The sequence below is a fragment of the Takifugu flavidus genome, chromosome 4 (assembly GCF_003711565.1).
Source record: "Takifugu flavidus isolate HTHZ2018 chromosome 4, ASM371156v2, whole genome shotgun sequence".
Lineage (NCBI taxonomy): Eukaryota > Metazoa > Chordata > Actinopteri > Tetraodontiformes > Tetraodontidae > Takifugu > Takifugu flavidus.
Window position 1 is genome coordinate 9,191,965 of NC_079523.1, and position 15,489 is coordinate 9,207,453.

The 15,489-nt window shown below is 44.7% G+C and overlaps 2 protein-coding genes across 2 annotated transcripts; one reads left to right on the forward strand and one right to left on the reverse strand.

The window, feature by feature from the left end:
- Positions 1-567: 567 nt before the first annotated feature.
- On the forward strand, positions 568-3,522 carry cav4a (caveolin 4a). Its single transcript, XM_057030898.1, has 3 exons — positions 568-913; positions 1,037-1,224; positions 3,117-3,522. The coding sequence occupies exons 1-3, from the start codon at positions 686-688 to the stop codon at positions 3,265-3,267; spliced, it is 567 nt and encodes a 188-aa protein (XP_056886878.1). The 5' UTR covers positions 568-685; the 3' UTR covers positions 3,268-3,522.
- A 719-nt stretch (positions 3,523-4,241) lies between these two features.
- Positions 4,242-7,739, reverse strand: LOC130524618 (isotocin receptor-like). The gene is made up of 2 exons (XM_057030897.1): positions 6,593-7,739; positions 4,242-5,027 (listed from the first exon to the last, which is right to left on the reverse strand). Exons 1-2 carry the CDS (start codon positions 7,503-7,505, stop codon positions 4,771-4,773), a joined length of 1,170 nt encoding a protein of 389 aa, XP_056886877.1. The 5' UTR covers positions 7,506-7,739; the 3' UTR covers positions 4,242-4,770.
- Between the last annotated feature and the right edge of the window lie 7,750 nt (positions 7,740-15,489).

Consider the following 15,489-nt stretch of genomic DNA (forward strand, 5'->3'; position numbering starts at 1 on the left):
TTGTTTCTCTACCTTTATATTTAAATAATAAAAAAAAAAGATTGAATGGACAATATAACTAAATACAAGGAAAAACATCTCTGACAAAAACACAAAAACAAAAAACCCACTATATTTCTGTTTAGAATCATTCTCTGCTCCGTATGGCTGTCATTCCATTATTTACCAGACGGCGGCAGTGTTGCTCCAGCAGAATTTGCTGGTAATAAGATGAGAGCAGTAAATTTTAAAGTCTATTTTTGGACACACACACACACACACACACACACACACACACACACACACACACACACACACACACACACAAATGAGAATTTTAGAATCACACAGACACAAAGTCAATATAAACCTTTACAGTTTGAGGAAACATGAAGCATGAAGGAAACACACTGTAACTAGTTCAGTGTTTAACTGACGGCCCTCACATTTGGTTTTACTCATTTCACATTTGAATTCCTACCAGTCAGTATCAGTGGCTACACTGATACTGACTAGAGTATTTTTATCCCACCCAACCCTTCCAATCCCCCCTCAGGCCACAGGAAAATAATCTTGACTTGAAAGACCATCTGTAAATACCATCCACTCACTATAACGTTCCCAATATAACCCCCGTGTGCAGCTAGTGGAGGGCTCCAGTCAGAGGCCTCAGTAGCCGTCTGCATTGTGTCTTCTCCACGTTTGCATGGACGCCACGAGGAAAGGGGACGATTTGGAGGAAGTGGAGATCGACCTGGGGGAGCCAAATGATCCAGGGGAGTTTGACATTGGAGATGAAGCTCAAAGGCTGTGGAAGGCTGTCCCTGTGCTGGAAGAAGAGGAGGACATTCACACATCTGCAATGGTAGAAATCAGCGACACCAAGCCTCTGATAGATGTCAGAGACCCTCGTGGTATCAATGACTGTCTCAAGGTATTACATATGAAACGCCCCTTTCTGTTTGGACTGTAAAACCAAGATGACCACACTGCTTACTGGTAGTTTCCAGGCAGGTGCAGGATTCCAACAGGAATTTGATCTTCTTTTTGTCTTCAGGTGACGTTTGAGGATGTGATCGCTGAGCCGGTGTCGGTGCGCAGCGGAGACAGAGTGTGGATCTGGAGTCACGCCCTGTTTGAGGTCTCCAGAGTCTGGATCTACAGGATAATCACAGCCGTCCTTGCCATTCCTTTGTCAGTTGCCTCTGGGATCCTCTTTGCCATCCTCAGCTGCTTTCACATCTGGTAACGTCGCGATTCTGCTGTCACTGTGTGAATCTGCTGTCAATCTTTAATTCTGGAGATAAAGATTGCGTTTAAAGGCACGAGCTGCACTTCCACAGAGTCACATTGAAACCCAGCCTGATATATTACCATACTCCTGGCTTGTATTTCCAGTGGGAGGTCTGGGGGATTGACTGTGGGAGCTGCGTCAGCTGCAGAGGCAGTCTGACCACGGAGGTGATAGCCTCTAACAAATTAGCCAACCAAGATGATTGGGACAGGTCTGGTGTGTGCTGGGATCCTGTATTAATAAATAAAGCATGCTCCATCATCTGAGGGGACCCAGTTACAAGAGAGAGAGTGAGACAGAAACCCTGTCACTCAAAATCAACAACGTTTTGACCCATAGATACAGTATGTGTATATGCTCGTCAATGAAATCCAAATAGAGCAGCAAAACAAAGAGAAGCTATTAGATGAGATTCCTTTTTTCTGGTAACTCTTTGCAAAGAAGGCCAGCAGTCACGTAGAACACTCCCAGTCATGTGTGACAAAGCAGAACTATGCGCTGACTTCTTTGACAGTGAGGAACGATCACACTGTCTGCAAAGGACAATGGGGACGGTGAACTACAGTCACACTGTGTAGGTGTGGCTGTCTGATACAGTCACACTGTATCCAGAAGACCAAAACAAAACCATGGGTGTATCAGTGAAGTATGACTGAAGCTCATCGTGAAATCTTTAATGTTGCTGCTCAGTCAGTCGTGGTGCTCTCTGCAGGTCACCATATGGTTTAATCGCCTTCTTTCTGCGGCTTGTGTGAATCCAGGAAACTGTTTCCTCACCTCTCGCTGATGTGCACACTGTTGTTGTTGCTTTTGAGAGATGGGGAGCCAGCAGTTCCTCCTGTTGCTGGGAGGTACAGCCATGTCTCCATATGACAAAGTAAGTCTTCTGGACCTCTCGACCTCTTCTGTGGAGTATCCAGCGGCGACCTGAACACCACCGAGAACAACAATGATGTACACCTGCCAGTGCAGCTGGGATCTGTGTCTTTTATCACAGCTTTATCCTCCGCTTGAAGGCTCTCTGTGGGGGTCACAACATGACAACAACACCAATGTGGTTTAGAACTGTGGTGGTCCTGAATGAAGAGGAACCATCTACAAACACTTCAGGATTGTTGAGGAGAGCTACAAGTCCGGGCTGTGCAGGGCCAGGGTTCAGGGCCAGGGTTCAGGGCCAGGGTTCAGGGCCAGGGTTCAGGGTTCAGGGCCAGGGTTCAGGGCCAGGGTTCAGGGCCAGGGTTCACCTTTGTTCCCTCCAGCTGGGAGGACAGGAGCAGAATGCAGAACAGATCAGGAGCCCGCTGTTGTACCTGAACTATGTTGCAGGAGGGAGCGGGGAGTTTTTCTATTAATGAGCTTCCTGCGTTGGTTGGTGTTGCTGCCTGCAGGGTCAGAGACAGTTTTAGAGAGGAGGGGGTCAGGTCTCCTGTAGGTTAGCTACTGCCTCCAACAGGAACCCATCATAAGAACTAAACTCTTTTGCAAAATGGCCTAAATCGTTCCAGTCACCAACAGCTTTGACACATGAAGTATTTACTTGCCTACATTCTCATCCTTTTTTAAGCTGTGTGAGATTCTGAGACTCTAGCACTGAAAAAACCAAATGTGTTTGCACACAAATGTGCCTCATTCAAATACATGGACTACACCAAGGTCAAAGGTCAAGGTCAAGTCCCCATACAGGCAGCAAGTGTCATCAAATACAACATAACATCACTGAGTCAACATCAAGAAAGGGGACGATTATGAGGGACATAGAACCCAATTATCTATTTAACTCTGTTTTTATAATGTAACTAAAATGTGAACAACTTTTATTAGTTGTCTCTTTCTGCAACACCAGGATGGTTGGTCCATGCGTCCAGGCTATTGTCATCAGCACGAGCTGGCTGCAGAGGATGTGGAGCGTCCTCCTGGACCTCATCGTACGCCCTCTCTTCCTGAGCGTCAGCCGGTGCTGCCGAGGCTTCAGCATTCACCTGGCTGAAGAATGACCCTCCAGAAGGATTTCTTTTGTTGTAAATATGTACGGATGGTCCATCTTAACAGACTTAGAGAAAGAGATTTGTTTCGAATGAATTTGCAATCTGCTTTATGTTTTTTATTACATGCTAACTTTTAAAGGCATCAAAGTACAACTTACCTACTTTTACAATCTTTAATTTGGTTTCCAACTGATGATATATTTAATTCAGGAGAAACGTCATATGTACTCTGTTTTTAATGGATTAAAGGAACAAAAAAAGCTGTATTTGAAGTGTTTTGTGAAATTTCCACATTGGTTTGATTGAATTAACTGCACCTTTCTCCTCCCACCGACAGGTGGCAACATGGGTCTCAAAGTGGGGCTTAAATGGGCCTTTAAGTGTTCTGCAGAATTATGTCCTAACTGGTGCTTCATTAATGTAGCTTACTAATGAGGACACGTCAAGTTGGCTACAACTACCCATAATTCCCTCTGCCAACATCTGGAATAAAAGCCAAACTGTGGTCCTTCATTGGCTTTAACGAACCTTGTTTGGAAAAATGTGTTGTTGATATTTAGAATTAGAGTCTACATGTTTTTGAGTATTTAATCAAGCAAAAACCCTAACTAACAATCAGCATGTGCTGTGATAATTTCACTCATCATACAATTATTATTTTGATTCATTTGTAGAGAAGAACTTTGTTTACAGTTTTGATGGAAATGCTGATAACTGTTGAGGGTGAAGGTTGTTGGCTTGATCCCCAGACATTCTGTGCGTAGATAACATGTTCTGCAGCTAATATCATAGACACTGTAGGTGTAGTGGGCGTGGCCTGCAGGTTTATACCGCACCTGGTGGCTGACTTGGTTTCGTTGGATAAAAAGAGAAGTTTTAACACGTCCTGTAACCTGAGAATTGAAAAATAGATAGTAGATAGATGCATCTTAATCACCTCTTCTAATTGGCATACATTACAACGCATGACATGAACATTATAATTCTTTTTGAAAATCTTTATTGAATCACTGTCTGCTGTTTTTTTCCATGCTTCATTGCTCTGATGTTGGATTTTTAGCTGACTTTGCCAATAATTTTATTCGATGCCCAGGTCTGTATCGCCCTCTCAGCATATTTGGAGCACCTTCAAACTCTCCTCAAGGCAGGGATGTTTCTGCTTTATGACCCCTGCATCTGTGGGCCTTCAATAAATGTGTTTAAGATTTTGTGATCTGATAAATATAAAATATTCTCATTATCAGCCAATAATCAGTCAGACAGATAAATATCATGCATTCTCTCAACAATGTTAATATAAGGGATTAATATTAATACCAAAAGACAGAGTCATTATTATAAAATATACAAACCCCTGGTGTTGTTAATATGCATCAATTTAAGATGGTTATGCTTTACTGGACATCTGGTTAAATCAACGTGACAGGGATTACACACAGCAGATCATGACATGCTGAAGCCAACGGAAAGAAGGAGGTCTTTGAACGCATCACACTGGTCGCCGCTGCGCCGTCACAGCCCCCCCGTGCTGCACGTGTGTGTCAGGCTCCTCTGGCTGCTGGTGTTCTTCATGACGCAGGTGCTGGAGTTCCTTTTGTGGCGGCACCGTTGATTGCAGCTGCAGGAGGACGCCGTTGCATCGCGTTTACAGCAGCAGGAGAAGCCCCGCCTCAGGTCCTGGAACAGGTGTCCGGCGAAGAACATGTAGATCCAGGGGTTACAGCAGCTGTTGAGGCTGGCCAGCAGCATGGCGATGATGAAGGCCATGTCTGCGGACAAAGGCACAAGGTTCACTCTGTTTACGCTGTGGTTTCACTGATGTAAACAAGACCCGCAGGATGAGTTTGGCCATGAAGGAGTTGATTCTGGAGTTAATTTCCAGAGAGTTTCACATGTGATCGATATTATTTCGCAGGAAAAACATGATCTCACACAGCTGGAGTGTTTGATCATCCCCCAGTGTGACACACCACTGACAGAAGACAGCTGGGTCACAGGGCTTAGCCTCGTCATGAATGAGCTGGGACACTTTTAGAGACATTTATGCCTGTCAAACAATTTATGGCGTTGACTTAAGGGACACTGACTCTGGTCTTTCAGCTCCACAAGGATGATTTTATTTTTCCAAATCTAAACTGTTTACAAAATGAGGTGTCACTGTAGCTCTCCCTCTCTCTCTCTCTCTCTCTCTCTCTAAGAAAAAGATGACAGATGCTGCCGAGGGGGTTTAACCAGTTTAATGTGACCGATTTCTAGATAAGAGGTCCTGGAACGTCCCATCTTAACTACCTCATTTGTATCAATTAAAACACTTCTGCCTCTTGGAGCGCAGCAAGCTCAAAGCTGCATTTCCAAGTTTAATAGGGTAGGAAAGTTCTGCAAAAGCCGCTCTGGATCCACAACCGTGGTTTGCCCAATGAAGCGTGGGTGGCAGCATTCGACAAACACGCCTATCAAAACTCAACAAACAAGCTGAGCTTCATGTCGGCACTTCTCTTAAACGGATCCACCAGTGCGTTCACCACTTTATTCTCCAGCCAGATGTTGAAGAGAGTCGTTCATCTGCTTCCCATCCTCCGGCCTTGCTGCACAGCTCACCAGAGCCGGCTCGCTGCGTCTGTTTCTGCTGCAGCGGGACTTCTGATAGCAAACATCCTTCACTCACTATGATATGAAAACCCCTTTTGAGGACAGAACATCTCTTAAACGTCGTTCTCTGTGGGGTCACAGCAGGAAAATCACTGACACTTCTGCTGAATTCCAATCGTTTTAGAACCGTCTTCATAATTGTGGCCACCCAGACTCCTTTCCCTCCATTACTTTGACTTATATCAGAATATCTGTCAGTAATAAAGCCATTAATAATTAATACAAGAATTCATTGTGGTTGTTTGCCATTTCTTCATTTTTGGGGTGGTGATGTTATTTGTTTTCAGTTTAGCATCGAGTTGCATGTAGCTTGTACCCATCACACTCGCACTTTGAGTATTTATTTATTTATTTTCCTCACTTTGTGCCCGGTTACTTGCATGAACAGCTTTGCTTTGAACTTGTTCTTCTATTCCTTCATGGTAAATTGGAGAGATATGAGGGGTGAATGGGAACAAAAAATGCTTTAAATGGCAATTACAGAACCCACCACTGGGATGGCAAATAGAAAGAGTCTTTGAGGTCTTAGTACCCCCCTCCAGTGGCTCCCACTGGCTTCCATTGAACCGTTTACCAGTGTGCTCTCCTCCGCATTGTTCCCTTCAAATCGACTTTCATGCACTCCACAGGTGGACGACTGTTATGTGCTCTGATTGAACACAGCAGCCCTGGCAGGTGCCCTTACCTTCTCTGGGCGCAGCAGGATCCCACGCAGACCACATCTGGACAGAGAAGAAAGGGGTCCAGCACACGACGTAAGCAAGGACCACCACAAAAGTCATTTTCACCGTGCGGATCTTTGCTTTGGAGATCAGCCTCACGCTACTAACGCGGGAGAGCAGATGCGCGCACTTGGAGGGCCCCGCAGTCAGGGCCAAGAAGCGATCCCGGGAAGTCTTCACGTTAAAATTCTTCCATATCTTGAAACAGATCAGCCCGTAGCAGACGCACAGAATGGCCACCGGGATGATATAAATGCTGAGACTCATCCACGTGATGTAGGCTTTGGTCCCCCACGGCTGCACGAAGTCCCCCCAGCAGTCATACACGCCGCTCCCGACCTCCTTGAGGGAAAATATGAACGCCTGGGGAGTGCTGAATATCATGCTGAGCATCCAGGAGGCGAGCACGTACAAACGGTCCTTCTTCCTGTCCACCAGGCGCAGAGGCTGGCAGATGGCTAAGCACCTGTCCACCGACATCAGGACGAGCATGTAGGTCGACGCGAACATACTTACGACCTGGAGGTACTTAACAAGCCTGCACAGCAGATCCGAGCCGTAGAAGCGAAAGGTGATGTCCCAGATCAGCTGCGGGAACACCTGGAACAGCGCAACGACGAGGTCCGCGATGCTCAGGTGCTTCATGAAGAAATACATGCGGGACTGGCTGTGTTTGGTGGCATGGGTGGCCCACAGGACGCACAGGTTGCCGGTGAGGGCGAGCAGCAGCACCAGGACCAGGACGGCAACTTCCACTTTGGCCACGTCTTCGTTGCGCTTCAGCGGGTTGACCGTGTCGTTTCCGTGACTCACATTCGGGTTGTTCCAAGAAACGTTGAGCAGACAAGCGCTTTGCTCGCGTAAAAGCTCCCCCATCGTGCCTTGACGCGCCACTTTGGCGCAGCAGCAGTCACATCACAGCCTCGACGGTGGGGTCTCCGTCTGCTTTTGGGGTCCACACTGATTTTGTCAGCCTGAACTGACTCACCGAAGACTCAAACTGGATTAAAACTTAAAGCCCCGAGCGCAGTGCTCATCTCTCACTGCGCCCAGTGTGTCTGATTTGCTGGGACTGATGTCGGTAACCTCCTCCCCGCATCATCCAACTGTGTGATGCTCATGAGCACACTAAATGATCCTCCCTTCTACCCCCACCTCCCACACAATAAACGCTTGTAACAGTCTGAAATAAAGAGGAAAAGTTAAAACTTTGGCTTTGGTTGATCAATTCAAAAAGCAATCAAACACGAGTAAAAAATATCTTTTTACGTCCGGAAAAATGCAATTTAAGGATTGATTATGGCCCAAATCCCCTTATACTTCCAGCTGATTTGTGGCTGTCAGCAGCACATAAAATTAACCCAAGAATGTTTGTTCAGCCCCCAAAGTTTCTATTCAAGAAAGGACAAATACGGTACATTAAATTATAATTACAGTAAAATATCCCAAAACACACAGGTTTGACTAAAAAAAAATCCCCTTACGAGCCAAATCATGCTTTCTTCATGACAAAATTAGCACATTTTATTTGAAATCAAAATATATTCATCATGAAACAAAAAACGAAACTCGTCGTAAATGAAAACGACCAACCTTGATGGGCAAGAAAAACCAGGATTATTTTTGCTAATCACAGCGCAGCTTCTCGACTCAACACCTCTGTTGAATAAATGCAGCAGGTGTTGTGTTGTTAGTCATTTACCCAGTTGAATAACCTCAGTTTACGGCCGCATGCGCGCCAAATCCATTTGGTAGGTGTTGGCAGATCCTGTAAATACGTCTCCAGAACACCAGCTCATGTAACCGCTCTGCTCTCAGGTCAACAGGGACGCGTTCATTAGCTACCTCCTCTGTTGGAGTGATTGCATGTTTGCCAAATATGCAACAACTTCTCGTGCATGAAGGTGGGAGATGTTGCAATAATCTGCAAAAAAAGCCATATACCTGTTGGAGGAGTCATTCAAGTCGCAGCGGAGTGTGTTTTTTTGACAGGTGTCAAGGCTTTGTCAGCCGGAATCTGCTGCAGGAGCATGACAAATCCTGCAGAGTCACGTTCCGGATCGGCGTCCCTCCCGTCATCACAGGTCGGCCATGTTAGCCTGGATTGATGGAGATTCATCCCAGTCACAGAAGTTTCCAGCAGAGGGAGGAATTGAAAGGCTTTGAAGGCTGAATCAGCTTTATCAGCTGGAACTTTTTATTATTCAAGGTTGAGCCAAGGTCTTCCTCTGTGGAAGCTGCTGCTGCACAAACAAGTCGCGCTTTATTATGAAAGAGTGTATTCTGTGTCAACCCTGGATCCATTGTGTTGATCTGTGACAACAATCCGTAAGTGTTGGATTTAAAAGTCACCTCACTCATCTGCAGAGCCTTGTAGAGTAGAGTTTGTTGTGAGAGGCCAGAAACAGCCTGGACGGATCGCATGTCCATCTACGGGGTTAAGAAGAATAAAAGAAAAGGAAAAATGGTGTTTAATGAGGTCGGCATGCATCCTAGCAGATGAAATCTGCAGATATGACATATTTAGACAGTTAATCGAGCCTGACGCTACCATGAAAAACACATTTCCAAGCGAAATGTCCAGTATTTCACTATTTGATCATTCTCCCGAATGATTTAAAAGCATCGCTGGCATCATATTCTGAAAAAACAAACAGGAACCCAACATTCCTGATGTGCTTGAGGATGAGTCAGAACAAATGATTCCGTTTTTTGAGTCCATGGATTAGAACAACATGAAACTACCAAGAAGATACTTTAAACTTAAGCCCAAAGTGTCAGACAAACACTTGATTTATTGTTTTGACTGTTCTGCACAACACAGTGTGACTGTTTACCTTTCCTGTATTTTATCACTGCACAAGTAGCTTGGATCAAACGTCTCACCTCACCGAGCTAATGCAATAGAAAGAAGAAAGAGTAAAAGATATCTCGTTTCTCACAAATGCCCTGAAACAGATGTGCGTTGCAGTGATATCTGTCTCTAGTGCAGACACAGAACGCAGCTCCAGTGTTCCGACCCTGACCCCTCGTAAACATCTGACAGGGTCTCCACCACCAGTGTATTTGCAGATGAAGTCAGCGCGCTGTCGCAGAGCAGTGATGTAAGGGCCAAAGCATCCTGGTCCGAGCGCGAGCCGATGGAAGGATAAGAAGCTAGCGTGTTGGTGCAGCTGCCCAGCGGATTCCGTGAACTCGCACAGGTATAAACCAGCAGTCATTCTTCTTTTTTCTTTTTGGTTCCTAACCTGAAGCATGTGTACGCTGCTCTGGGGGGGGTGGGGGTGGGGGTGGGGGTGGGGGTGCGGGTGGGGATGGGGGGGGGTCAGAACTGAAAGGCAGGACCAAATCGCGTTCACATGATGAACTCACGGTGGGTGTGAGAGCTGCCAAGCACCTTCCAGGAGACTGTTTTCACCTCAGACTGTGCACGGCATTTACAGCAGTGCCAAAAAATAAAATAAAAGAAGGCAATTGGAAATCCAATATTCAAACAGTAGAAGTTTATGTCTTCTTTCCCCCCAACAAAGTCTCAAATCTATGCTGTTTTAACGAAGCATAACAGAGCAGACACAGTCGGGCTTTTATTCCTTTAAAACTGGAATGTTGATCATGTGGACACAATTTAAACAAAAACTAAAGGCAAATGCCAAGTCAGCAGCTCCATATGCACCACTGGCCCCTGGGGCTCGTGGAGCCCGCTGAGGGTTGCATCTGTAGCTGAGGTTGGATGAGGAACATCATGCATTTGAACTGCTCTGCTGCATTCAGGCTCCATCTTCTGCTGCGTCATTCAGAAACCCACTGATTTACAGCAGGTGAAAAACTTAAAAAAACAAAAGCAACAGGCTCATACCACATCAAAGCCTGAAAATCTTCCTCGGACAGAAAACATGGGCGAAGAATTCAATTATAGCTTTGATTTAATATGACCTGCTAAAACAGAGTCCTGCAGCCGCTCACTCACACTTGAAAGAGCAGCGTTCCACAGGCGCATTCCAGGAAGATTATTTAGTGACATGAACTTCAGCTTTGTGAGTTCCCCCCCCAAAAAAGAGTGAGAAGAAAAGATGAAAAGGGAGCTTCTGTCATAAAAACATTCTGTGACTTTCCAAAACCAAACATTTTAAAACCTCTGTTTATTTTAGATTGGGAGCCTGCAAAGTGACTAATCCCATACCGAAAGTCCTTTTTTTAATATTGATGTGAATGTTTTCAGCCTGAAACCCCGAGAGAGCCGTGGCAAATTTGCTCTTACGGAATTCTGTGATCAGTCGAGTCACAGAGTGTTTATTTGAACAGAGCCTGCGCGGATTAGTCAATTCACAATGGCACCTCAAGGCCTTTGTTGACACAGCGGTGTTAATTTGGAAGGAATGACTTCCTATAAACAGGATATTAAAGTGGGCCGTAGAGAGGCAGAGACTTCTGGGATGTGAGCGGAGTGACTCACGTGAGAGACGTCTGCTCCGAGTCTTGAAGCTCACAGCGTTCCACTTTTATCTGATGCTCCTTCAGGGATGACATGTCCAACGTTAACACTTCATCTGGGTCCGCGGGGAGATTCAGGCCCATTTGCACTCTCGCCTGCCCTTAATCAGAGGCAGCAGCGCCTGCAGAGGTGCTTATATCCCTGTATACATGTCAAAATTAAATAAATAAGGGTAATTAGATACAGTTACATGCTGCAGAAAACAATGGGATCAGTGTAGGGATGGGATCGAGCAGAACCTCCGCAAGCATCCATTTTACAGCCCTAAATTGTTGCAGATGGGGATGATAAGAGATGCAGATAAACCCACCGTGAAATCAGAGAAGGTCCATTCCACATAAAACAAGGTGATAACATCAAGGAGGTATGAGCAAAGGAGGTATGAGCAAACCTTCGAGAATGTCAAAATCCAATTTGTCATAAATCTCCCATTAAAACATTTTTCTTAATTGTTATTTTGAGCTGGAATAAACAGGTGTAATGAAGTATAGTAACTGTATTTCAGTCACGGGTTGAACTCCAGTGAAATATTGCTGCCATCTGGTGCGCTGTGATAATATCAGCTATTATGTCAGTGCTAACATTCATCATCTTTCCTACAGGTGCATTGCCAGATCATTTAACTGTCAGAATATATAGTAAAATATATTGAAGGCACAATTACCGATAAAATGGACAGTTTATTTATGTATTGGACAAAAAAGACATCAATATCTGCTGTTTGCTTTGTATGTTCAGCTGGTTGCATTTAAACTGGGTATGTTTCTGATTGAACAGCCTTCTAACCTCAGGTGTTTTAGCATTGCTCTTGATAGGCTAGGCTAGGTAGCATTCCCAATTTGATATTTGCCGTTAAAAAGCACTCACAGATATTTAGCACAAATAGCTAAATATCTGGGTAAACAAAAGCAGAGAGAGGTTTGTCTTCAATCTGCTGTATTTCTAGTTTCAAAGAACAAACACAATTGTACAATATATCAGACAAGTGGAACTCACACTGAGAAGAATATTAAATATTCTATTGCTCGCTTTGGCAGTAATAGTCACATGTTTCATTCATTTTCTGTTAATTTTCCTCCTAATCACAGTCACTGGTGCGCTAGAGTCCCAGCATTCACTGGGTCAGAGGCAGAAATACACACACACACACACACACACACACACACACACACACGCACACACACACACACACACACACACACACACAACACACACACACACACACCACACACACACACACACACACACACACACACACACACACACACACATTTATTTACTTGTAAAAGCATCGAGACGGAGGACCACAACCGACCCAGCACGGCATCAGAAATGCTCCAGGATCAAATTACGGCTACATATGAACACAACAGAAATCCCTGTAAACAGTTTGTCCTGCCCAGCATGTAAATATTTAGAGTCTGTTGGTGAAGTAACCTCTCACGTACACGCCAAAATAACGTAAACCTGCTCCGCAGAGACAGAACATGACAAACACATTCCAGATACATTCCGATACCGTGGTGACAAAAATCACCCTCATCTCGTTGGCTCATTCATTCATTTTCACTCTGATTGGTGGAGAGATTCGGAAGACAACTGGGACAGGTTGTCCCTCGTAGCCAAGGGCAACATCTCCGATCTAACAGAGATGTTTGACAGAGGGAACTCAAACTGGGATTTGAACCGTGAGCCTTCAGCATCACTGTAGAAACTTTTCTAAACTCAAAAACCGATGATAAGGTTGAAAACAATGAATCGCACCAGTAAAGCTTTCTTTCCATATAATCATTACTTCCTGAGTAGGGAATAAAAGTGTGTTTATCCAAAAAATTAAGACAATTTAAGCGGAACGATGTGAACTTTGACTGTAGTGTAGCTGGGATCATCCCAAGAGCTTTGGGGGCGAGATCTCCTGTTCTGATTTATTTGTTCAGATGGAGCGGAGCAGAACTGGAAAAGCTGATTAGACGGCATCTGTTTATTTATCGGAAGGACTGTTGGGAAGAGAAAAGCCGACACATGACCTAGGCTACTCTATCCTGAAAACGATCTTTGCATGTTAGCAGGAGGTTACGTCAACCCCAGAAGGGGGCAGGTGTTGATGATGAGGTAGCTGTAGACGTTTACTTTTATGTGTGTCCAAGTTTTGGGGTGGAAATCTGTCAAATTCCAGGCTAATCTGAAGTGAAATAACGTGGAAAGTTCTAGGAAATGCCCTGTCTTTGTTTTCTTTTCTTCATTAATAAAAGCCCTTTAATGGGCTTACATAAGACACTTTTTGTGGACAACAAACATAAATCTGTTGTCCAGCATGTTTCCTCACAGCAGAGCTGATGGAGTTTATTCTTCAGTATGAGACGCGCGGGAAGGCCCGGGAATAATTCAGTGTGATTTTATGACTAACTGTGGCTAAAAACAGATGAGAAAAACTGCAGAAAAACGAGCTTAATTTTTTCATCTTTTGTTCATTTGTAACATAATGGTACAGTTTAAAGTTGACCAAATCTTTTTAATTTCACCAATGTGTATTTCACCAAGGCATCCTGTTGGACAAACGAATAAATACCATCAATATTCAGTTATGCTTTTCTCCGTGAGATTGTTCAAATATGGTATGATCATGCATCAATCATCATTCTCTTTTCTCATGACCCCATGACCTTTTGGGTGACACACATGTCCAAATCTTGAAGAATGAAACGTTTTCTCCAGGTCCTCACATGTTTAAAAGGCCTGTTTTAAGGTTAAGACATGCTTTTGAGCTTAGAGGGTTCAGGTCAGTGTTAGGTAGTTAGTTGTGATGATAGTTGTGAGTTAGAATAAGGAGCTGGGTAATGTTTATCCAGGAATGTCCTCACAAAGATACACATATGAGGAAGTGTGTGTGTGTGTGTGCGTGTGTGTGTATGTGTGTGGGGGGGGGGGGTGCGGGGGCTCGTGTGTGTGTGTGATCATCTATCAGACCTTTTTTACCCATGAGACCTCTATGCCTCGATGCCCCTTGCTGGTTCTTGATGTTCATGAGTACCGGAAGAGCCGAGGCCAAACAAACAAGCAAGTCTCTTCACCAATATCTCATAACACGCCGCTTCAGATGTGGGAAAGAGATCCAACAACATCTGTGTCTCATATCTCAGGGAGACATATGATATCCATGAAAAGGATGCTAGGACGTCTCAGCAGTGACAAGGCTCCAAGTTATTTAAGACTTTTTAGTTGTGTCTGCAACAAATCAACACTCGGGGCTTCTCCTGACATCACGGACCACCGCTTCCTCGTGGCCGGAGGACAGAATTCCAGAACTATCTATGATGTGTTGAGAAATAATAATGGCCTTTTCAAATGAGGTCAGAAATGGGATGGGAAACATGTAAGACAGAAAAAGGAATGCAGACATGGAAAAGTTAGGATTTCTGATCTATTATTTTCAATGTATGGGACAAGTACATTTGAGCCTCTTAAATAGACATTTTCTTCTTTGGAACTCAGTAAATTTCCTCTTTCTTGTGATCCAGCTCCTCCTGAAGAACATGAGGATGCTCAGTGGAGCCTCTCGTCTCTTTTTTAACACCTTGCTGAGCAGAGTTGGACCAACGGTCGTATGCCCAGGCAGGAACAACTGCGTCCGTGCCATGAAATATGTCCAACAGCCTAAATTTCCTCAACACCACATCAACGTCTAAAACAGACTACAGCTCAAATGCGTCGCTTTGTTTTTGGGAATTTTGAAAAATACCAGTTGTCTCGTGGTGTCCAAATCCCTCTCACCTGCAGGAAACTGATGATCTGCAATTTTCCATAAGCAAATTAGTTCTGTTGGTGGCGGTCACAGTGGATGAGATATTCATCGCTGCAACCTGTCAGGTGTGTCTGGGCTGGCTGTTGTCAGCGCTCCATGATCCCACGGTTTTCCTCTCCTTGCTCTTAAGCCAAAATTCCGTTCTGCTTTGGGATTCGGTTAATCGGAGCTCTGCATCTCCTGATGTTGGGCTCAGCATCTTCCCAGTTTCTGCTGGTAATAACGGGACATAGCCGGGGGGCAGATAACGGGCTGCATGTCTAAATCCACCATGTCCTTGTGATTGGGAACAGGTATGTGGATGTTTGCACAGCTGGAGTGAGAGCCGGGAGAGGCTTCAAATCGCACCTCGGTCCCATCGTTCACACGTGTCGTTCTACCAACCGATTTAAATGTTGACGGAGCCTTCTTGTGCACCCATAGTACCTTTTTTCCTGTTTCTGTGCTGTTGGAATAAAAAAAACAGCCAACAGTATCACATGACCCCCTCATTTGATTCAGTGTCACTGAAGTTAGCACATGCGTTGGCTTTGATGGCCAGTTGTTCAGCCTTTCTGGATCCAGGG